The following is a 24,732-nucleotide window of genomic DNA, read 5'->3' as shown; positions in this document are numbered from 1 at the left end:
GACTACAGGTGAAGTAAAAGGCAGATTTTTGTGAGCATGTATAACCAAACTGTAAGCTTTGTTTAATGCTGTTCTAGGAGGTGTGGTAGCAAAGTGTTATTTTAGTATCAAAGTATTTTCGAAGCTATTTTGGTATCAAAGACCCATCATTTAAGTTTGTATTCATGCCTTTAAAAAAAGCCAGAACTTTATTGGGTTTTGTCTGGCATCCCAGGAAATCAAGCGAGAAATCATGTGCAAATCCTGGAGACGGTCATGGTTAATTTATTAACACATTCTTACATGCCGACTAGACTGGGTATGCGCCATCACGCGCATGTTGACTTTGTCCATCCACACCAGACGCAATCAGGACACGCAGGTTGAAATATCAAAACGAACTCTGAACCAACTAGATTAATTTGAGGACAGGTCATGCACATTTAGCTAGCTAATATAAACATTGGGTTGTTATTTTAGTCATTTAGCAGACGCTCTTATCCAGAGCGACTTACAGTAGTGAGTGCATACATTTGTTCTCCGTAGAATTTTGACCCCTTTTGAGTCACAAAAAAAGCATGTGTTCTCTACTCTGACAATGAAATCGACAGATAAAAGGGGAAACCTAGTTAGTTTCTAGTAATCTCTCCTCCTTCAGTCTTCTTCTGTGGACTTTATATAGCAGTTGGCAACCAACTTTAAAGTTGCATTACCACCACCAACTGGACTTGAGTGTGGACCTCAGTTCATCTTTCAATCCCCGACGCGGGTATATGCTCCTAAAACCCAATGAGGAGATGGGAGAGGCCGGACTTGCAGCGCACAAATATAAAAAAAAAATAGAACCAAGTAATATATTAGTGCCTGGCTACGCAGATGCTAATTGATGCAGGCGAGCAGTTTGGATGAAATTGTAAAATAAAATGTACACATACATGTTATTCAACGCTCGGGGATGCAACGCTGGCAGTGTGGTCAGCACGTTAGACAGCTGTGTTGCAAAGGCAGGAAGCAGCTTTGAGCAGAGGTTTGCATTTTCAGTGCAGTTGCACTCATGCGCATTCCCCACCAGTGTATAACACTTAAAACATGGGAGTCAAAACAACATGCAACATTTTAGACATTTTGGGGGTGAACATTTGAGGAATAGAGGCGTTTATTCCTTCCAACTGAATTGACTATCCCCTTTGTTAATATGGGGGAAAAGGTTAATGTTGGCCCGGTTTGGATCTGAACAGCTACAAGCTGCCAGACTAGATTAGGGCACTGATTAGGGAGTGTATCTTTGGGGTAAATGTATCTTTGGGGTGAAAAATCTGTAAAAAAAAAATAATAAAAAAATAAAAAAATATGGGTATATTAGCCATGGGTTAACCATTATATTATGGATATATCATAAGAGCAGGAACCTTGGTGGGAGTCAGACTTTACGTAGGTCGCTGAACTTTAGCGGCAGGCTCTCCGTGGGCTGTAACGCTGCAGCACTCAGGTACATGTCTCTGGGTAGTACTGCATCTAGCTGCTCTGGGGCCAGGGCTGTCTCCTGTTCAGGATGGTACATGGGGGGCGGCAGGGAGAGATGCAGGGGGCAGCGAGGCTCCTCAGACTGGCCGATCACACGGAACATCCTTTAGCCCCGGACACATGTTAAACAGCACCTGGTTACTGTCCTTGTAGATGTCTTTGTCTTATGGTCAAGGATAACCACTTAATTAAATAAAGTATTAGATTGAATCTTTGTGGACCACACCAACAGACCGTGACTATTAGATCTAGGATATTAGGTCTATAGGACTTTAATGCCATATGCATCTATGGAAATGCAATAAGAAGTTAAACAGAAACAAACATCTACCAGTTAGTAACCCATATAACAGAGATTATCAGGGTTACTACAATTACCACATACCAATAAACTTAATATAATTACACTATGAATTAGACTTCTGCAGCGATTATCAGCGTTACTTCACACAAGCTCACTACAATAACAGTATTAGGGTACTTGTATGAAAAGCTGGAAGGTGCAAATTATTTACAAGCTTGATTGGTTTTGTACAACGATACTCTGTACCTCATTTACAATAGCTTTACTTTGAATTAAATCAGGGTTTATTGATTCTTGGAAAAACATGCTAAATCAACGGCTGAATTACTTGCTACAGTCATTATGTTCAGCTTACTCTTGGTGACTATACAGTGCATTCAGAAAGTATTCAGACCCCTTGACTTTTCCCCACATTTTGTTACGTTACAGCTTTATTCTAAAGTGGATTTATAAAAAAAATACAATACAGAAATACCTTATTTACATAAGTGTTCAGACCCTTTGCGATGAGTCTCGAAAATTAACTCAGGTTCATCCTGTTTCCATTGATCATCCTTGAGATGTTTCTACAACTTGATTGGAGTCCACCTGTGGTAAATTCAATTAATTGGACATGATTTGGAAAGGCACACACCTGTCTATATAACATCCTAGCCATGATCCATGAGGTCGAAGAAATTGTCCGTAGAGCTCCGAGACAGGATTGTGTCGAGGCACAGATCTAGGGAAGGGTACCAAAAAAATGTCTGCAGCATTGAAGGTCCCCAAGAACACCATGGCCTCAATCATTCTTAATTGGAAGGAGTTTGGAACCACCAAGGTATTTTACAGCAGCAGGGACTGAGACTAGTCAGGATCGAGGGAAAGATGAATGGAGCAAAGTACAGAAAGATCCTTGATGAAAACCTACTCCAGAGTGCTACGGACCTCAGACTGGGGTGAAGGTTCACCTTCCAACAGGACAACAATCCTAAGCACACAGCCAAGACAATGCAGGAGTGGCTTCGGGACAAGTCTCTGAATGTCCTTGAGTGGCCCAGCCAGAGCCCGGACTTGAACCCGATCGATTGAGGGGAAGAAAACTATTTAATACATTTTAGAATAAGGCTATAACGTAACAAAATGTGGAAAAAGTCAAGCGGTCTGAATACTTTCTGAATGTACTGTAAGCAGGTCACATTTAAAAACAGTGTTGGATGTATGCATCTGCTTGAAATAATGATATTATAATGATTTGTTAAGGAGAAAAGGAGGCGTTTGTTTCTTCCAACTGAATTGACTATCCCCTTTGCTAGAATGGGGAAAAACCAACAGACCATGGGAAGAGGTTAATGTTGCCCTGGTTTGGATCTGCACAGCTACAACAAGCTGCCAGACTTTATTAAGGCCGTGTTAGCAATAAGAGGGAGTGTGAAAATGCAGGTGCATGCATCTTCTTCAGTTCAATCACATGTAAGAAATTGAAGGGCGGAAATGTCCAAGAAGTAGCGAGGCTGGCTGGTCAACATGGCAACATCCAAGCTTATGTTGTAGGTTTTGCCACAAAGAGCATTAATAACTTACATAAGTCCATGTAAGTTATTGTATTCGTGCACATTTTAAAATCAACACATGATGGATCATAGATCATACTATGATGGATACGAGAGATGCAGTGTCGTGTCATTGGGATAAAATGGTTAGAGCAGCGGGTCCCCTCCACGTAGAAGATACACCTCTGGCTGGATCTCACTGTATGGGCCTGTAGAGAGAACACACAATAACAGGGCAAAAAAGGTTAAAATCCTCAAACAAAAACTTCAGCTTCAAGTTTAACACAAAATACATCTTGAACAGAAGTTTCACATGCATTTGCTAACAAGTTAATCACGAAATCTGGCAAACTATCTGTGCAGTCTGCAGAAAAATATCACACTGTGCCCTCTACTGGCATTGTATTGTACATGGAAGCTCAAGCAGAGTGGTTTTACGGTGCTATAGACGGGTTGGTTATTTAGCAACAAAACCGATGCGTGCGGAACATTGGGGCAAAACAGACAGGGTTGGCTTAGATTGTTAACAACAAACTATATTTAGTCTCCAAATGTTTATTGAAAACATATATACATTTGCACAATGAGCACTTGTCTCTCAAATACATTGTTAGTTGTTGGTAAGCTAGCTAGCGAATTTTAGCCATATTAGCATAGACGTGAAATCAGTCGAAACACCTCAAAACAAGACATCAAATCAAACGTTATGTCACATGCGCTGAATACACATGTAGACCTTACAGTGAAGTGCTTACTTACAAGCCCTTAACCAACAATGCAGTAAAGAAAATACTTTATAAATAAACACTTTTTTTTTACAATAAAATAAAATAACTTTAGAAGCTTCTGCTAATTGACATCATTTGAGTCAATTGGAGGTGTACCTGTGGATGCATTTCAAGGCCTACCTTCAAACTCAGTGCCTCTTTGCTTGACATCATGGGAAAATCTAAAGAAATCAGCCAAGTCCTCAGAAAAACTGTTGTAGACCTCCACAAGTCTGGTTCATCCTTGGGAGCAATTTCCAAACGTCTGAAGGTACCACGTTCATTTGTACAAACAATAGTACACAAGTATAAACACCATGGGACCACGCAGCCGTCTTACCACTCAGGAAAGAGACGCGTTCTGTTTCCTAGAGATGAACGTATTTTGGTGCGAAAGGTGCAAATCAATCCCAGAACAACAGCAAAGGACCTTGTGGAGGAGACAGGTACAAAAGTATCTATATCCACAGTAAAACGAGTCCTATATCGACATAACCTGAAAAGCCACTCAGCAAGGAAGAAGCCACTGCTCCAAAACCGCCATAAAAAAGCCAGACTACGGTTTGCAACTGCACATGGGGACAAAGATCATACTTTTTGGAGAAATGTCCTCTGGGATGAAACAAAAATAGAACTGTTTGGCCATAATGACCATCGTTATGTTTGGAGGAAAAAGGGGGAGACTTGCAAGCCGAAGAACACCATCCCAACCATGACGCACGGGGGTGGCAGCATCATGTTGTGGGAGTGCTTTGCTGCAGGAGGGACTGGTGCACTTCACAAAATAGATGGCATCATGAAGAAAAATAATGTGGATATATTGAAGCAACATCTCAAGACATCAGTCAGGAAGTTTAAGCTTGGTCGCAAATGGGTCTTCCAAATGGACAATGACCCCAAGTATACTTCCAAAGTTGTGGCAAAATGGCTTAAGGACAACAAAGTCAAGGTATTGGAGTGGCCATCACAAAGCCCTGACCTCAATCTTATAAAAAACTTTGTGGGCAGAACTGAAAAAGCGTGTGCGAGCAAGGAGGCCTACAAACCTGACTCAGTTACACCAGCTCTGTCAGGAGGAATGGGCCACCCAACTTATTGTGGGAAGCTTGTGGAAGGCTACTCAAAATGTTTGACCCAAGTTAAACAATTTAAAGGCAATGCTACCAAATACTAATTGAGTGTATGTAAACTTCTGACCCACTGGGATTGTGATGAAAGAAATAAGAGCTGAAATAAATCATTCTCTCTACTATTATTCTGACATTTCACATTCTTAAAATAAAGTGGTGATCCTAACTGACCTAATACAGGGAATTCAAGGGATTTCCCCAATTTAAGCCTACATACAACATGTAGTTGTTTTGAGAGCTGGATAGAAGACATTTATATCCAAGTTGCTTCACTCACCATTCTTTATTTTCAACCTTAGGGGCTGCATTCGGGCAGCGCTTGCCATTCTTGTTAGACACATAACTACACTGTCTGTAGGGGGCGTTCTTGTCCTCCAGGACGTGTTTGATGCAGAACTCCCTCCAGGCGGGGCTGGGAGCAAGGCCGCTGGGTGAAGGAACAGGCCTTGGGCTCTTGGGTACAGGCAGTCTGGGCCAAACGGCCCCAGCTTGACGGCAACACGTGGATCCTTATCCTGTTCATTAGTGGTTCCGGAAGGGAAATACATACTTTAGGTGAGCACCAAGTGATGAAGCAGCAACGATACAGTTAAGCGTCAGTAGGTTACTCGGCTGAGACTCGGGCAATATGTGATGGCAAGCAGAGAATACAGGGGGCACTAGAGCGCATCTTGCTACTACCACAGTACAGTAAACATGGGACATGTAAAGTTGATTTGTGTGTGTTGTTCACGGACCTGACCTTAGGCTCTTTTAAGGCATTTTCACACAGTTTGACTATTTGAAGATTTTAAATAAAATGTGAATATTTGTAGCTACTTTAAGTTAATAACTTCGGTCAACACGTTAGGAGATAAAGCAGATTGCGTTCATTGCACCGGTCACATGACGAAGCTTACCGTAGTTCCCCAGAACAGTTGAGCCAGTCATGTGTGTTTGTAAACAAACAGCACAACGGGAGAAAGCGAGCTGGTGAGTCCATAGCGTTCTATATCTATCGGTGAGTCTCTGCTGTGCGGCGCACGAGGTGATGAAGCTACCCTTGTATGCAATTCACTACTAAATGTTTGCCATCGGATACACTACATGGCCAAAAATATGGACACACTTTAAAAATAAAAAAATATATATAAAATAAATTGAAAAATAATTAAATAAAAATATTTAAAAAAAATACTAAAAACATTTACTTTTTTTTTTTTTTATAAATAAAAAGAGTCAGTGATTTTGGCTATTTCAGCCACATCCGTTGCGACAGGTTTATAAAATGCAATCTCCATAGACAAACATTGGCAGTAGAATGGCCTGTACTGAAGAGCACAGTGACTCAAACGTGGCACCGTCATAGGATGCCACCTTTCCAACAAGTCACTTCGTCAGATTTATGCACTGCTAGAGCTGCCCCGATTGAATGTAGGTGCTGTTATTGTGAAGTGGAAACGTCTCAGAGCAACAACGACCCAGCCGCGAAGTGGTAGGCCACACAAGCTCACAGAACAGGACCGTCAAGTGCTTAAGCCTGTAAAAATCTGTCCTCGGCTGACAACACTCACTACAGAGTTCCAAACTGCCTCTGGAAGCAATGTCAGCCCAAGAACTGTTCGTCGGGAGCTTCATGAAATGGGTTTCCATGACCGAGCAGCCGCTTACAAGCCTAAGATCACCATGCACAATACCAAGCGTCGGCTGAAGTGGTGTAAAAGCTTGCCGCCATTGAACTCTGGAGCAGTGGAAACGTGTTCTCTGGAGTGATAAATCACAGGAATAATGGTCTGAGGCTGTTTTTCATGGTTCGGGCTATGCCCCTTAGTTCCAGTCAAGGGGAATCTTAACGCTACAGCATACGATGACATTCTAGACAATTCTGTGCTTCCAAATTTGTGGAAACAGTTCAGGGAAGGCCCTATCCTGTTTCAAAATGACAATGCCCTCATGCACAAAGCAAGGTCCATGCAGATTTCTTTTTTTTTTGTCTTTTTTTTTAAGAGATCAGTGGGGAAGAACTTAACTGGCCTGCACAGAGCCCTGACCTCAGCCCCATTGAACACCTTTGGGATTAATTGGAATGCAGACTGCGAGCCAGGCCTAATCACCCAACATCAGTGCCCGACCTCACTAATGCTCTTGTGGCTGAATGGAAGCAAGTCCCTGCAGCAATGTTCCAACATCTAGGGGAAATCCTTCCCAGAAGAGTGGAGGCTGTTATAGCACCAACTCCATATTAATTCCCATGATTTTGGAATGAGATGCTTGACGAGCAGATGTCCACATACTTTTAGCCATGTAATGTAGCTGATGGCAAACATTTAGTAGTGAATTGCATAAAAGGGTAACTTCATCACCTAATGTGCGCCGGCACAACAGAGACTCGCCGATATAGTGTATCTTATCATGGCTTTCTGCCATAAGTCAAAGAGCTCTGGATGCTTTGTGTACAGCTACCTTATTTTTTGTCCTCCGTTCTTATCCGTGTAAACATGCTGCTCTTCCTTCAGTAAAACATGCATCACAATATTGTTCATTTGCCAAATTTCTCTTGTTCACTTTCGTATGCAAATGTCATTCGGTAGCTACTAGCTATGCTTGTATAACTTTAAGAGCTGGATTTGCCCGTCTTTGCAATTAGTTTATGTTCGTTTTCGCTCTATAGCATTTCGCTAACAGCATCTGATTTTGCTATTAGTTTGCATTAAATTTGGTTACCATTCTGGTAAGAGGCCCAATGGACTTTTCTTGCGTTTTTAGCGCCCCCTTGTGTGCTATGCCCAATAATACCGTAAATTCCGGGATGAGAGAATGATGGTATGACACTATGAAAATATGGATAGTGCCCAAGCCTACACAAGAGTTTGGAAAAACCTCACCAAACCATGTGTGAAAGCCCCCTTAGAATCCGAGAGTGAAATGCTTACTCGTCTCTAACATGTAGGCTCAGAATTCCCGAACAGACCCATTAAGTCAGAATGTTGAACAAACATATCAAATTACTTTACCCGTTGCCCGCTGAATTTGTCCCCGTGTCGGAGGTAATCTAAGGCAAAATATCGACAGGGAAGCGTTATCACCCAGATCTTCAGTATGTGGGTCTGTATATCAGTTTTTCGCACGCGACAAACACTTACACAATATGGCCGAACCTAACCGAACATTGTCCCATGCAATCAGCTGGCAATACACTTCCAGCTGATTGCAATGAAATGTGCTTTGGTCGACTAAGTTCGGTTACATTCAGCTATTGTTACGATATTGTGCATCACATGTAATGCCTCAGGAAAATACAAGTGACAGAACCTACCGACCCCGCAAAAAGTATTCCTGTGGATACCCCATCTCCACCTCCTACTGCCAAAAGGCTAAACAGCACAGACAACCAGTAAAATAAGAGTACATATAATTGTATTCGCCATTCTGGCTTGTAGACTCTTGCGTCTTTTTTAGCCTGCCTTCGTTCAGACAGAAGATCCATGGGGTAACAATCTGATGTTTAGGCAAACCTGACCTATGTCTGACATTAACTTCATCTGGAATTCAAGCCTTACTCAACTTCAAGCCTTACTCAACTTCAGCAGTCAAAAGATAAATACTAAAATAGGTGGATCAGCATAACCAGTGACAGTGGGCTGGAGGACAGAATGACCAGAAGTAAATAAATTCAGTCAAGAAAAGCACAGGGCACTACTCATGACAGCTGTCTAGACAATATGCCACATGGACATGGTTTCAGATCTGACCTTTGTACATGCGGCTAATAGTTAAGTTATTCAGGAAAGTAATGTTGGCAAGAGACACGGCCTTTCATTGCAAACTTATTGACAATAAAAATGTTAATTGCTAACTAGCAAGACAGGTATAATAACTATCTAGTTTGCCCAACACAGGTATGTTCAGGATAAAACATACTGTAGCTATTGTAGCTACTTCAAGCACTAATATTTATTTGAGGACCATTCATTTGTAATATTATACATGTGTTTCTAGTCGCCACCAGATGGCAGTATATCGTCACAACCTCATGAATTATAATTTTTTTCTCATCACTACCTTACAAGTTCTACTCAATAATACGTGTTTCACTACAGACATGAGTGAAGTCAGTACTGATGATGTTTCCTTATATGAACTGTAACTATGTCAAATTTTTGAAATGGTTGCATTTATATTTTTGTTCAGTGTACATGATAATATTAAATTGTCTTTATATTTCACTAAATGTTAGGTCCCACAGGCTGCCCAACACATGGCATGAAAGTGAATTCTGACAATGTAAAAGGCCCTTAGTTGACTCTAAAATGTTGAAAAGAAACAAGCTATTGTGCGATAAGATTAAAGATTCTAGGGGACCCCACATGGGTCCCAGACTCCAAGTTTGGGAACCACTGTACCACTAACCTCTCTCCCTGCTTGCTTCAATGCTTCCTCTCTCTGTATCTCCTTTCCAGCCTGACTCACCACTGTCGGTCTCACTAATCACATTAAAGAAAAGGTATTATGTTATGAGAACTTACTGTAGCCCATCATTTGATTATAGCTGGGTTAATTTCAGTCAACTGCTCCTGCTGAGGTCAAGCTCCGTTCAACATTGGCTTCTAACTTCATCCTTCTTGCCAGCTAGGTATAGCTAGCTAACAGTCAGAGCTCTTTTTATTTAACTATGCAAGTCAGTTAAGAACAAATTCTTATTTACAGTGACGGCCTACCCCAACCAAACCCGGACGACGCTGGGCCAATTGCGCGCCGCTCTATGGGTCTCCCCATCACGGCCGGATGTGATACAGCCCTTGAGCTACCTAGCTAGCTAGACATCTGACTGAAATATCAGCGACTATTTACCAGTTGTACACTCGTTCTCCAAGATTCAGGGGGGGTTTGTTTGGGGGATGTCTGTTGTCACGGCAGGAGTTGAGGGATGTGAAAAAAAATCCCACTGTCAGCAGCGTCTCTCTGCCATTTGACACTAAAAGTCTGGATTGAAGTAGTTTGTTTCACCTCCCGGCCTATGTCGTGGTCTACTCGCATAGGTAGGCGGGATTAGAACTCAGATCAAGAAGCCTTCTGAGCGTTGATCAACACTGGGAAGGCAATAATATGTGGGTAAACGATAATTAAAATAAAAAAGGCGAGTAAACGCCATTTCACAAATTTAGATTTTAGTCATTTAGAAGACGCTCTTATCCAGAGTGACTTACAGTAGTGAGTGCATACATTTTAGTACTGGTCCCCCGTGGAAATCGAACCCACAACCCTGGCATTGCAAGCGCCATGCTGTACCAACTGAGCTACACAGGTTTGAATCTACATTTGCCCTGAATTTTAGCTAACAATGTTATGTTTGGAAGGCGCCTAATCAGTCAGTTCTGTACCTGCCTGGCTAACACTGAACCCACACCGCCATCGTGCATACATTTATTTTGTCCTACACGATCACAACACGCAGGTTAAAATACAAAACAAACTCTGAACCAATGATATTCATTTGGGGAAAGGTCGAAAAGCATAACACATTTGGCAATCTAGCTAGTTAGCTTGCACTTGCTAGCTAATTTGTCCTATTTAGTTAGCTTGCTGTTGCTAGCTAATTTATCCTGGGATATAAACATTGAGTTGTTATTTTACCTGAAATGCACACGGTCCTCTACTCCGACAATTAATCCACACATAAAACGGTCGACCGAATCGTTTCTGGTCATCTCTCCTCCTTCCAGGCTTTTTCATCTTTGAACTTATATGGCGATTAGCATCTAAACTTTCATAGTATTACCACAACGACTGGCAACACAGTTCATCTTTCAATCACCCATGTGGGTATAACCAATGAGGAGATGGCACATGAGTACCTGCTTCTATAAACCAATGAGGAGATGGGAGAGGCAGGACTTGCAGTGCGATCTGCATCATTGACGCGCACAAGCAGTGTGGGTGCAATAATTGAATAACATAGATTTCTACATTTATTTTGCAGAGCACGCGATGCGAGCGGTGTGTGCACAGACGGTTTGGGTTTGGGTTCGGTGTATGTGGCAGTGTGGGTAGAATGAGCGAAAAACACGTGAGAAAAGAAAACTCTGTAGTCTGCCTGGAAATGTATTCGTAAAAACAATACACTTCTAATATTTTTCTGATTAACACATTTTATCATTTTCTATTCTCTCATTTTAATTCAACTTGAGAAAATGTCTGATTTAAGGTATTCTATTACTTGAATTTCAGAGTGCCAAATCCAAGTACTTTAAGCACCTCAAGCAATTTGTGCGAACCCTGTACACTGATAAAGTTACAATCATAAACTTACTGGTCCCCTCCCCATGTCAAAGTCTTGGATTCAGGAGGCGGGTTTATTAAGAGGATAGGGTAACTCACCCTAACACTCATTTTAATACACCAACGGTAACATAATAATATTACCCAATTTAAATAAGTACCGCCTTGTAACCATCATGGGTGCACCTCAGCCACGCTCAAGGTCCTAAACGATATCGTAACCGCCATCGATAAGAAACAATACTGTGCAGCCGTATTCATTGACCTGGCCAAAGCTTTCGACTCTGTCAATCACCACATCCTCATCGGCAGACTCAATAGCCTTGGTTTCTCTAATGATTGCATCGCCTGGTTCACCAACTACTTCTCTGATAGAGTTCAGTGTGTCAAATCGGAGGGCCTGTTGTCCAGACCTCTGGCAGTCTCTATGGGGGAGCCACAGGGTTCAATTCTTAGGCCAACTCTTTTCTCTGTATACATCAATGATGTCGCTCTTTCTGCTGGTGAGTCTCTGATCCACCTCTACGCAGACGACACCATTCTGTATACTTCTGGCCCTTCTTTGGACACTGTGTTAACAACCCTCCAGACGAGCTTCAATGCCATACAACTCTCCTTCCGTGGCCTCCAACTGCTCCTAAATACAAGTAAAACTAAATGCATGCTCTTCAACTGATCGCTACCTGCCCGCCTGTCCTGCATCACTACTCTGGACGGTTCTGACTTAGAATATGTGGACAACTACAAATACCTAGGTGTCTGGTTAGACTGTAAACTCTCCTTCCAGACTCACATCAAACATCTCCAATCCAAAGTTAAATCAAGAATTGGCTTCCTATTTCGCAACAAAGCATCCTTCACTCATGCTGCCAAACATACCCTCGTAAAACTGACCATCCTACCGATCCTCGACTTTGGTGATGTCATTTACAAAATAGCCTCCAATACACTACTCAACAAACTGGATGCAGTCTATCACAGTGCCATCCGTTTTGTCACCAAAGCCCCATATACTACCCACCACTGCGACCTGTACGCTCTCGTTGGCTGGCCTTCGCTTCATAATCGTCGCCAAACCCACTGGCTCTAGGTCATCTACAAGACCCTGCTAGGTAAAGTCCCCCCTTATCTCCACTCACTGGTCACCATAGCAGCACCCACCTGTAGCACGCGCTCCAGCAGGTATATCTCTCTGGTCACCCCCAAAGCCAATTCCTCCTTTGGCCGTCTCTCTTTCCAGTTCTCTGCTGCCAATGACTGGAACGAACTACAAAAATCTCTGAAACTGGAAACACTTATCTCCCTCACTAGCTTTAAGCTGTCAGAGCAGCTCACAGATCACTGCACCTGTACATAGCCCATCTATAATTTAGCCCAAACAACTACCTCTTCCCCTACTGTATTTATTTATTTTATTTTGCTCCTTTGCACCCCATTATCTCTATTTCTACTTTGCACTTTCTTCTACTACAAATCTACCATTCCAGTGTTTTACTTGCTATATTGTATTTACTTTGCCACCATGGACTTTTTTTTTTGCCTTTACCTCCCTTAGCTCACCTCATTTGCTCACATTGTACATACTTATTTTTCTACTGTATTATTGACTGTATATTTGTTTTACTCCATGTGTAACTCTGTGTTGTTGTATATTGTCGAACTGCTTTGCTTTATCTTGGCCAGGTCGCAATTGTAAATGAGAACTTGTTCTCAACTTGCCTACCTGGTTAAATAAAGGTGAAATAAATAAATAAATAAATAAAAACAACAGAGAAGGCATGTTTGCAGAGGGGCGTGGTTAATATAGCTATACTGCGGGAGTTGTGACATCATTGCTGCTGTGAACCATATCACGAGATGCCAAATGGGAGATGTATAATAAAATGCAATTTAAAATGTGGTTTGAGTTGCTTTGTGCATTACCAGATTATCTTGAAATTGATTTTACTGCAACACTGCATCCAAGTTTCTTGACATAGGCGTTTCAAAGAGCTGTCAGTCAAGGCATGCACAAGAACATAAGCTCCCCGCCCACTCAGGGTCATGACGAGTTACCACAGCCACAAAGTCATAAACCCTTCCTATTTCTACAAATTCTATTCAAACGTGATTTTAAACCTAACCTTAACTACACTGCTAACCTTAGGCCTAACCCTAAATTAAGGTAGTTAGCCATGAGGAAAAAATGTACTTAAATTGAGCATTTCTATCCGTAACTTTTTTATGGCTGCTGTTTGTACCTCAAAGTGCTATTTTACATGGGAATCAGAATGACTGTTCGGGACCTTTATGAGGAGCCAGCATAAACCCAATCACGTGCAACATGGAACAGGCCCGCCTCTTTTTTTGCGCAAATTCAGCGAACTGTAGCTTTTTGTTAGCTTGCTAGCCAGCTAGCTTTAGTAGCCATGTTTGTTTAGCGTTCGTTAGCCTCTATGTAGAAAAATAGTTATTTATTTGCTGTCAATGTACAGTTGCCCTCTGATGTAACCAAAATAAGTTAATGGCCAAGAGAAGTACTTCTAAATAGCATTTTGGTTGATACAACAAGGAGTTTACCGTATCGTTACCTAACCAATTATCGAAAGCACACTGCGCCTTTTTTCCCCGCACACCCCTCTTTGAGTTGAGAAGATAGCCGGCCATTTGAGCTTTGATTGGTGTAGACTTGTGGGTGTGACATACACGATTGGTTGAAAGACCTCTCTGTCAAGTTAGAGACCCCACATCTGAGCAAGCGGAGATATTCAATGCATCTAGCCTAAGAACAACCCACCACACCCCCTCGGACCATATTGCCTAAATATACTAAACACTAGGAACGTATTCCTAATATTGAGTTGCACCCCCCTCAGTGTAATTTCTGTAAAACCAAGTTTGTTGCATGATAAGATACACAAGAACATTTAGAAAGGGGTTTTTCTTCAAACATTTATTGACATGGGATTATATCAAACACATTTAAAAAAAAATAACTGTGTTCACAACAAAACAATGCAGACTTTTAGATACATTTTAAACAAAAGATAGCCCAAACATTCCTATTTCAGACCTGAGTTTGTGGTACCACGACAACATTAACAAGATGTGACAATAGGTACAGGCTGATACAACTTTTGGAAAAGTTTATGAAGTAGATGAGTAGCACTGTGACTTTGCATTTGGTTGCATGTCTTCCTTCTATTTTCATATCAGCTTTATTTTGTAGTCATTCATCATGTTCAACAAGCATTCACACAAGACAGACTGCATACAGTTATCCATGTATCAGTCCCAGTCGATCCTTAACTTAATATAGTACCAATGTGTGTCTTATCGTATAATACAAAACACAGAATGGAAGCATAAGGCTGCATAATGCTCCTGGTAATACAAAATACAATTTCCTCAGTTTTAACAATAAAAAAATCTGTTTGATTACAATCTTGCTGGGATAAAGATTCAGTGCATTTTAAAGCATATCCATGTGTTTCTCTTCATATATCATCATAAAGGCTTACCTGAGTGACAAGAATCAATGGTTGGGCTCAAGTACTGTAGAAACTGAGCAGACTGTAGAAACAGTAGAACTGTACACCTGTTCCCTTAATGCATCAGTTAAAGTACTAGGAAACAGCTCCCATAATGTCAACTCTTTCCTTTATATACAAAACCAATCAATAGAAAAATACCACATCAAATCAGTATGCCACAGCTGTGTTACATGATTTCCAGCTGATTAATTGTCCATTGGCAGCTTATAGATTGGTTGGTTGTTTAGCAACAAAAGCGATGTGTGCACAACTATGGGGCAAAACAGACAGGGTTGGCTTAGATTGTTGACATGTAAACTATATTTAGTCTCCAATGTTTATTGAAAACATAAATACATTTGCACAATGAGCACTTGTCTCTCAAATACATTGTTACAGTTGTTGGTTAGCTAGCTTGTAAAGTTTAGCCATATTAGCATAGATGTGACATCAGTCAAAACACCTAAAAACAAGACATGGTATCAAGAACAAGAAAACTAACTGAAATGAGCCACCTACAATTCCCCACATGGCAGCCTCTTGTATTGGTTCTAGCTATCTGGCCATCCAGAATCACAACAGACTTCTGCCCCATTGAAGCATGTGCATCGTTTTTGTGACGTTGTCAGCTAACCCATCCATTGGACAAAGAGAGTTCTGTTAAACGGTCTGAAACATGTCAGAGCTAAGTTCAAGCCCATTTCCACTATCATACAATTTTAAACATGATTTAAGGAGAAAGACTATACCAGTTTGACCAATAAGCATGACAAACAGCAAGTCTGGGACATGAAGGGAAAGATTATCTTAATTGAACATGTCCTTCTCACTGACATTAAATGTTGACAGTGATGGGTGACAGTGGTACCGGACATGTTTTTATGTTAAAACCTCTAAAGTCCCTCAATTGAGCATGTGTGATCGCTCCAAGCAACCACATGGTGTGATCGCCACAAGCAACCATATGGTGTGGCATGAAACCAGAAAAACAAATTATCTAAATAATATAGACAAAAGATTATGCACCTTACCAAAATCACAAAAATACAATTTCAGTTGCATTCAAAATGTATGAGTGAAGACATCAGTTATTGATAAAACAGTAGTGGAAGCAACACTATGAATTCTGTTCAAAGCACTAAGACAAAAATCAGTCCATTATCAAAATGTGTAGGAATATGTAGATAAGTACTGTAGTATAAACTCTGTACGTTAGTGTAATTATTTGAGTATTATGACTAACATTTTACAACCATTTAAAACAATGACTGCAACACATTCAAATCTAGAAACTAAAATACAAGCCTTAAGGAAAAAAATGTATTTAAAAAAAGTCAACTTCATATTTGTCATGTCCAGCATCTACCCCAAATCAACATGTGAAAATGGCACATTTATGTTTTGTAGTAAAAAAAAAAGATATGTTTTCCTAATATGCATCATTGGATTTAAACCAAATATGAGTTGGCATTGCATACTCAAGTGTTTCCACTATCTTCCTCTATTTCTTACTACAAAAAATGCACCATTTTCACACTATGTTGGGGTGGTGCTAGAGATGAATATGAAGTAGAAAAACTTTAATGTTTCTTTAAATTTCAAGTATTTTTTGCAACTTAACTAAATGTAAAAATATTTTGTCCACACATTTTGTCATTTTACAGAATTAATATATAAAGTGTTGCAAATAATGCAGAGGAAAAAAATGTACTACAATAGACAAAATGGAGGGGGGGAAATCTGATTCAATTACTATTTTTAAACAAAAACATTTAAAACGATGGCTTAGAAGACATGCATTCTCAAATAGACTTGTTTAAGGAGCACTCAACTATCCTTCAGTTCAACAGGACACAGCAGAAAGCGCGGGGGAGGCAGTTGTCAAAATGTTCTAATTGCATTCAACACTAATAATAAATAGTATATTAAAAACATTCTGAAAAATACTAATTGTTAGCGAGACTTACACAATTTAAGAAGTGAAGCAGACAAGTTTGTTTCTTCTACTGTGCATTCAAAATGACTTAAACAGCCATGTTTAAAATATCAGGTCCAGTCATTCCATGAAATTGGATTCGAGTTCATATCACAATAGAAAAATGAATAACATCAAAAATAGTATTTACATTTTTTTATAAATAAATTGATTTTGTTTTCTTTCACACCTGTTATTGCCCCACAGATGTATTGGATATGATGATGTAACAAGGGAGAAACTTCTGTACATGCATCACTGAAAAGTATGTATTGGAAGTACATTTCTTTGCTGTCAAGTTGAAAACCACAACATGATTCATTCAAACACATAAAGGGACCCAAAGTCACAGTGCAAATGTCTTATGGAAGGATGTGGAGGCGTCTACAGATACTGTCAGTAATTCACCCCTTCATCAGGGATCATTTGGGTAAAGGGGGTAGCGGAGGTGGAGGTTCAGCAGGCAGGGGTGGCGGTCGAGAGCCCCCCCTCGACCCTCCGCTGTATCTGTACTCCCCGTACTGAGACCGGTAGTCAAACATGGGAGGCTGAGCAGGTTGGACCCCCTGAGCACTCAGTAAAGAGTTCAGCATCTCAAATGTGTCCTGGTACTCATTTGACTGGCTGCCCCCACCTGCATTGTGTCCGTTAGTGTCAGTCTTGTCCCCCTTGGAGTGAGAGAAGTTTCCCTGGTGGAGGGAGGGGAGACCCAGGGATGGGAGGATCTCAGCAGTTTGCGCCCCCAGGGAGTGTGCACTGGAGGCGGCTAACAGAGCAGGTAGCTGGTGGGCTGAGTTCCTGGAGGACTTAGAGACTTTGGAGGGGTGGGATCCCTGGGACTCAGTGGAGTGTGTCCTCTTTCGAGACGCGGAGGAAGAGGAGCTCATTCTAGATGAGTCACTGGGTGTCTTTTTGCTACCACTTCCTCCTACAGCTCCAGCAGCACTGGCTGAGTGTTTATGTGACGAGGACGAAGAGACGGAAGCACCGCTCAAAGATGACGATGAATGATGGTGGTGGTGGTGATGGTGGTGGTGGGAGCGTTCTCGATGCTTGCCCTCCCTACTCTTGCCTCCCTCCTCTCCCGAGCCTGTACTGCGTACTTTCTCAGGCACCCGGATTCTCACTTTGATGTCCTGTTCTCCTCCGGCTCCTCTGTTCCCTCCTCCACTGTGCCCACCGCCTCCCCCAGTCCCCAGAGGGAGGCGCATCTTCAGGGAGCTGCGCTCGCCCCTCTCCTTTTCCAGGGGGATCTTGAGGATGATGGGAGAGGGGCTGCTGAAGTCAGAGGAGGCTGAGCTGGAATGGTGGGAGCTGGACTGCTGCTGATCACGGTGGTACTTCTCCTTCCTCTGCTGTTGGCCTATCAGAGCTTGGGCTGCCGAGGCATACTCCCTCTTCACGCTAGCCTCCATGTTCTCCAGCTTCCTCTTCTGAGCAGCCAGGACATCAGCGTGCTTGGCCCGGTACTCACTCAGTGACACCTTGGCTGGGGCGTGCAGCTCGACGTGGTTGGGCTGGTCGGAGCCACCGCCCAGGGTCGACTTGAGCTCCAGTAGTATGGGAGCCATGGATGAGGAAGAAGATGAAGAGGAAGGGTTGGAGAGGCTGGCCAGCGTGGTCTCAGAGGACGACATGGAGATCATGCTCATCATACAATCTGTCTGGTCCCCGTCCTCTGGCACCTTAGACTTCCCTCCCTTCACTGTCTGACCTGCCGCCTGGGACAAGAGACAAGACATCACTGAGTTATGGAACAATATATGGAAACAGCCTGAATGAAATGGAGCTATGAGAATTTAAAATCAGTGCAAGTATGTTACAAACTACAACTTACTTTCCAGTTGCGAATGCGTTTTAATCGGCTTGGTGTCTTCTCTAAGATCTGTAGGAAGTCGTGAGTGAGCTCTGTGGGTAACAAAGTATTACAAGGGGCTCCGCAATTCACTTCCTTACAATATAACCAACATCTGCAGACACGCAAAATGAAATTCAAACATACCATCCAGCAGCTCAAGGGTGACAGTATTGTCCACATACTCCCACCAGTGCTTGCCGTCTGTGGAGACAGGGATCTCCCAGTTGGACCACTTGCAAGCCAGGTGGATGCAGACACAGGCCACTATGGGTGGGCTGTACTGCAGGCAGAATGTTGTCAGGTGTAGGCTACACAGCAGGTTGGGTCCCAGATCAACCATCCAAAGGGGGGGAGAAGAAACCGATTCAGTTCCAGAAAACCATGAAAAAGGACTGTGCATCTCATCAATGGGTAGTGATTTCATTCTAATACAGGTCATAAGAACATCTCCTTTTTCAGTTTAGACAATGTTGCATTGCATTTGTATTGAATTGAAAAATGTAAAGCTCAAAGTTGAACACAGAGTGAACAGCATACCTGTTGGTAGCCATGAAGTATGAGGTCTGGGCCAAATCCTTACTCGCTGGGACAACAACACGAGAAACAAGAAAATACAATTAAAACCTGCTGCGTTCAAAATAATGGCATTAAATACATGCAATAAAAATACTCATAAATAATACATTTAAATAGGTAAGAACCATTTATGCTATTTGTAAAAGTACTAGGGTTCTCAAACTTCACCAGTAGCCTAGAAAGGGGGTTTGTTGATTCTTACCTCTGACGAGCTGGGTGCACTTGACAACATGAGTATGTGGGTGGTCAATGGTGATTTCAAAAGCTGTAATGAAGGGGGTAGAGTGGAGACAAAAGGTTTCATAAGCAACAGAATTTCTAAGAACACTCTAGAATCTTCTATCCTGATTTATGGGAACCTGAGGGTGTTAAGTCAAAGTAGGTTCAGCTCAATAGTTACTGAATTTTCAGTATTCTCACTGAGCGTTAAAATAATTCCCTGAAAACCAAAGTCTTATGAAACTACAGTAAATATAGAATGAATGCACTGCTTTAGATCTTCAGATTACAGGCCCTGTATAAGACAAATGTAAATGAGTGAGTTGAGAATTAGAGGTTTAGCATTAACATTTAAGCCAGTCATTGAGACAAGGGTTATAGGTGGTGAATGGGCATTTTACTGTTCCATCTGAATTCTATCAATACTGTACTAAATTCACCATCTCTAATGTGATTACAACCAACATTACAGCCAACATATCTTCCATGTTCTGGCTAGAACAGCAATTACGTTAAGCCAATTAAGAATGGCTTAAAGTCAAGAGGAAAAGGTAAAAGAAAGTGCTGCTCTGTAAAGTTAATGACGAAAACAGCAGGGAACCGAAAATGCAAGACAGTACTGATAAAGTGAGCATGGAAGACTAGATGTGACCTTCCAATGGAATGGACTGGTACTCAAGACTGCTGTAGACAAGAACAAAGAGGTTAATATTATCAGTAGGCAAGCATCACATCCCTCTAGTTTGGGATGAAATCAAAGACCCCATTCATTTGTCCATCCCAACTTACCCAGGGTCTGGAGTATAATGCTCTCAAGAATGACCAGGTCTTGGGCTTGTTGCAGGTAAGCCTGAGGTTGAGAGGACAGGCAGGAGACAGGCATTACTCACTAGGAGGCATTCTCTCACCCCTCATGTCTCACTCACACCTCTTGCGTTCCCTTTACGCAGTCTTACCTTCAAGGAGGTACAACTGCCTCAGAACACCCAATTTCTTACTTTGTTATAACAATTTAAGCACTTAAAGGAGCATGATGGTAAAGGTAAGATTGAGAAAAAGGAAAAGTCCAAAGCGCAGGATAGCTTTAACATTTCTACAGATCAAAGCAGTGAGTATGGACCAGGGGTTGGATCCAGTTAAGGGAACAGAACCAAAAACCGGAAAATAACGGCATTTTCAAGGAACAGAAACAGACCCTGGAATGAAAATGATCCACTGTTCCGGAACAAAACCATTATTTTAAAAGCATGGGAACCGGTTAATAACACTATTTTACGTTCCAGGCATTTTTTTCTAGTCCCCCAAAAAAGCTTCCATACAAAGCCCTCACTCTGTCACTCAGAAACTTATTCCAGTGTCTGTTCGCAACCTAAAAATCTTTGCCTGTGCAGGTTACCTGCCCCTCCCCCTCTGAAGCATAGGCTACGGTACTGACATTAGAAGCATTATTCAGAAGATAGGGAGAAAGATTTGTAACTGGCTAGAGAAGAATGGATACATTTTTTCAATGCTAGTTAAGGATACTATAGGCCTAGTTACCTTGATGGATTTAACTACAAAAATAATAAAACATGTTTTACAAATGTGGTGCCGCTCTGACACACACACACACAACTTGTTATCTAGCTAGCTCAAAAGGACATTTAAAGTTCCTCCATAGAAGCCGCTCCTCTTAGGTCCACAGAATAATACTTAATTCAGATTATGCATAACAAGATGCCCAGCGCTTCAAGCCTCCTCCACTCCACACCCACAAAATTTCAGTCGCATTTGGGTCATAGGCTACACTTGTCTGTCCATCATGCATGTAAACAACTAGCTTGCCTGCTCGATCTGCACTGATTGGTGAAGTAATTAAATGAGATAAATGTAAAAAAAAAAAAAAACTGGATTTCACAGGTTAAAAAAAAAACTGAAAGGAATTATATAAACCAGCACTTTTTGTGGGGTTCAAACCGGTCAGAACTTTATTTTGCTAAAAAAAAATATAATAATAATAATAATTATTATTATTATGTTCAGAACAAAATAATTGGAAAATAATTTTTGGTTCCAACCCCTGGTATGGATAGAACTGTTTACAGATCTCCCAGTCTGAAAGGAAGATGGTGAGTGTGTGGAGAATATCAACACCCTCTTTCATAACCTGTGAAAGAGAATGCATTAGGGCTATGTCTTTTTCACAAAAGATATCAAGACCACTTCAAATGTCATCAAGAAGTTTAAAGTCAAGTTGCATTAAATGTTATTGCTCCGTTTCTTGCCAGAACTTGTATCAAATAAAGCAATATCTAATCATAAAAAATACAAAAAATCATATAACACCAACAGCCTGCAAGCGGTGAAATCAATGTCAAACAGTTATGATGCAACTACCATCGTGCATAATGACACAAAAGTACATACTTTGGGTCTTTAAAAATACCAAAAAAGGTAGAGAACACTGGATCTACACCCAATCAGTTTGTGGTCAGAGGATCACACTGCAAGTGCCATAGTGAGTTTGAAGTGGAGTGGTCCGACCATGGAGACTTACATCACTGCGGACGTCTGGTGAAGGGTCCTGAGGGTTAAGGCATGCATGGGTCACCTTGATAACATGCTCCAACTTGCGGGGCTGTTCCTCAACCTTTGCAGCCAGGAACAGTGTTGCTGGAGCTATGACCTAGGGGTAAAACAAAAAAAATGACATTTTGATCAAAACTGGTGTCTTGTTAGTGCTACGCATTATGCATTTCACATAAGATTTAATTAAAACTTTACAAGACACAAAATTGTGCGAAGGAGGCTGTCAGTGTCCAAAAGTACTTACATTTCTGTGGAACCTGGTGAAGGACTGGATCATGTAGAATCGGTGCATATACACAATAGCAGTATTAATTGTTAGCTGGGACCTGATGCATAAGGGTTAAGGATTATAACAATATCTCAGTGAGATTTAACTCAGTGTATTTAGATAAATTATGGGTTATGTAACAGCAGCTACCAACTTATTTTCAACTAAACTAGCTAGTTGTGGATGTAGCTAAGTGATCTGCTGTAACTACTCCGAATGTTGACTGGTGGTACATAGTAGGACAACATAACTGGCTAGCTAGAACATACTAGCTGGCTAGAACAGCATTCTCAACCTGGTCTCAGAGTTTTCACATTATTCTGTATGTAAAGCCGAGACAATCCATTTAGCATGGTTGGGGTGGATGGGTGAGGTAAAACGCAAACGTCTAGCAACCCAAAGGTTGCGAGTTCGAATCTCATCACGGACAACTTCAGCATTTTATCTAATTAGCAACTTTTCAACAACTTTTTATGTTAGGTTAAAGGGCTAGGGGAGGGTTAGCTAACTCCTAAACATAACCCTAGTCTAGCTAACATTAGTGAACTAGCTAATGTAAGCCACCTAGCTAGAATTCGTAACATATTGTATGTTTTGCTAAGAATTGTATTTAGTAACATATACAAAATGGATGATGCACATTCACAAATTAATACATACCATACAAAATGTAACATCATACTAAATTATGCTTCTTGGATTTACGTACAGAATTATACGAAATGCTCTGAGACCAGTTTGGCATTCTGGGTCAGAGTTTGTTGTAGTTAAGGAAGTAATTAACAAATGGCCACGAAGAAGCCAATGACATGGTATCAGAAATAAGAAACTAACTAGCTTTAATACACAGGGGCATTTTACCACATTACAGCATTGGACCGCTCACCAATACCATTTATATTATGTAGTTAGTTAACGCCAGTTAACGTTCGCTTGCCCCAGGATGTTTTTAGCCTACTAGCTAGCTAGCCACTCGTTAGAGCAGATAAAGATTGCCAGCTTAGCTCACACAACAGCGCCACATATCTTTGATATCACTCTAACACTATGGCCAGCAAAACCAATGCTTTTATCAAAATATAAGAACGTGTTTAATACACCTGAATCCCGTTTATAATAAATAACATTGACAAACGGCCCCGCTCGGCTTTTGTTCTCCACAGGAAGCGTATGCCTAGGCCGCGGAGGCCTACACACAACGTTAGCTAACTGGCTAGACGAACTATCTTAGTTGTGCTAATAGAACGCAATTCCCTGGCCCTCGCGAGTCACAGCAGCAAGTCTGGGCTGCTTGTTGCAAATAGCTAGTAACTACGCCAGTCTGTACACACCACAGATTAATAAATAGGCTAACATGAATACAGTATCCATATAAAACAGCAACTAGCCATGCCGCCAAACCGGCATCAATCTCTATAGCTAGCCGTTAGCAGGCACCAATCGTCTCCGGCCCGACAAAAGATACACATTGAGTCGCTGTCCCATGTCCTGTAGAAGGTTCGCGGCTTGCTGTCTGTAGGATAATTCCTTGTCTGGATCAAGCCCCGCACGACGAGACGGGCTATTCTCGATCTGTTCTCGGGTGAAGTACCATTTGTTGTTTGTTCCAGAAGGAGAAGGGAACGAAGCCGCCATTACTGAGAAGGACAATATTTTTGACTTGTGGTACGTCACAGGAACTGACGTCAATGGTGTGGATGGCGTAAATATGCCATGTGTCTCTGAACATAAATTCTAAACATCTGTGGCAAATAAACGAAACCTCTCTGGTGTCCATGGCCTGACAGAAAAGTAACTGCAAAGGGCCTACAATCAGCAGACAAGGGTGAGTTAATCTATAACATATTCCCGGTTTGGACCTGGGATGCAGAATATCGCCTCGTCTGGGGACTGTTTTGGATTATTGTAGGTGTGGTGGTCTGGTCGCATTAACAGTCGCGGAATAATCACCCAGGTGGATGCTACACTTCAGTAGTGGATAATTCATCCTACCAATTGAGGAGCTGTGAACGTCAGACGACCATGTCCCCTATGAAGAACTCCGGGGCCTGCTCCCTCCGCTCAAGATAAAGCCTTTCTGAACGGCCCATCTGAAGGTGTGGAAGACATGGCTCAATAATCCAAAATATTTGTTTTGATTTTAAAAGCGACCGAGATTCTTATGACAAATTGCTATATAAAATAAATCCATTCATATTCTTATTACTACTCAGCAGAATGAACCAATACTCACAAACCAACCCGGTCTCAGAGCATTTCATA

The 24,732-nt window shown here is 41.5% G+C and overlaps 1 protein-coding gene and 1 long non-coding RNA gene across 3 annotated transcripts; one reads left to right on the top strand and one right to left on the bottom strand.

The window, feature by feature from the left end:
• Positions 1–15,116: 15,116 nt before the first annotated feature.
• LOC106572598 (cyclin-T1) lies at positions 15,117–24,272 on the bottom strand. Of its 2 annotated transcripts, none has more exons than XM_014146926.2 (9): positions 23,936–24,272; positions 22,447–22,528; positions 22,171–22,299; positions 20,424–20,484; positions 19,618–19,680; positions 19,377–19,431; positions 18,984–19,147; positions 18,819–18,889; positions 15,117–18,702 (listed from the first exon to the last, which is right to left on the bottom strand). In XM_014146926.2, the coding sequence occupies exons 1-9, from the start codon at positions 24,103–24,105 to the stop codon at positions 17,404–17,406; spliced, it is 2,094 nt and encodes a 697-aa protein (XP_014002401.1). In that variant the 5' UTR covers positions 24,106–24,272; the 3' UTR covers positions 15,117–17,403. The 2 variants fall into 2 exon arrangements, with proteins under 2 accessions (XP_014002401.1, XP_014002403.1); XM_014146928.2 differs by having other exon boundaries at positions 19,377–19,422.
• On the top strand, positions 24,155–24,591 carry LOC123727342 (uncharacterized). The gene is made up of 2 exons (XR_006759297.1): positions 24,155–24,295; positions 24,425–24,591. It is a non-coding gene; the product is annotated as an uncharacterized lncRNA (long non-coding RNA).
• Positions 24,592–24,732: the final 141 nt, after the last annotated feature.

This window comes from Salmo salar, chromosome ssa15, assembly GCF_905237065.1.
Source record: "Salmo salar chromosome ssa15, Ssal_v3.1, whole genome shotgun sequence".
Classification (NCBI taxonomy): Eukaryota; Metazoa; Chordata; class Actinopteri; order Salmoniformes; family Salmonidae; genus Salmo; species Salmo salar.
The sequence above is the reverse complement of the archived record's forward strand: the minus strand, read 5'-3'. Positions and strand labels throughout refer to the sequence as shown.

Coding starts and splice junctions, on each gene's coding strand:
- LOC106572598 (XM_014146926.2), bottom strand. CDS start 24,105: ATGGCGGCTTCGTTCCCTTCTCCTTCTGGAACAAACAACAAATGGTAC. Junction 22,529..23,935: donor ATGGGACAGCGACTCAATGT/GTATCTTTTGTC, acceptor CTTATGCATCAG/GTCCCAGCTAACAATTAATA. Junction 19,681..20,423: donor CATTATACTCCAGACCCTGG/GTAAGTTGGGAT, acceptor CCTTCATTACAG/CTTTTGAAATCACCATTGAC.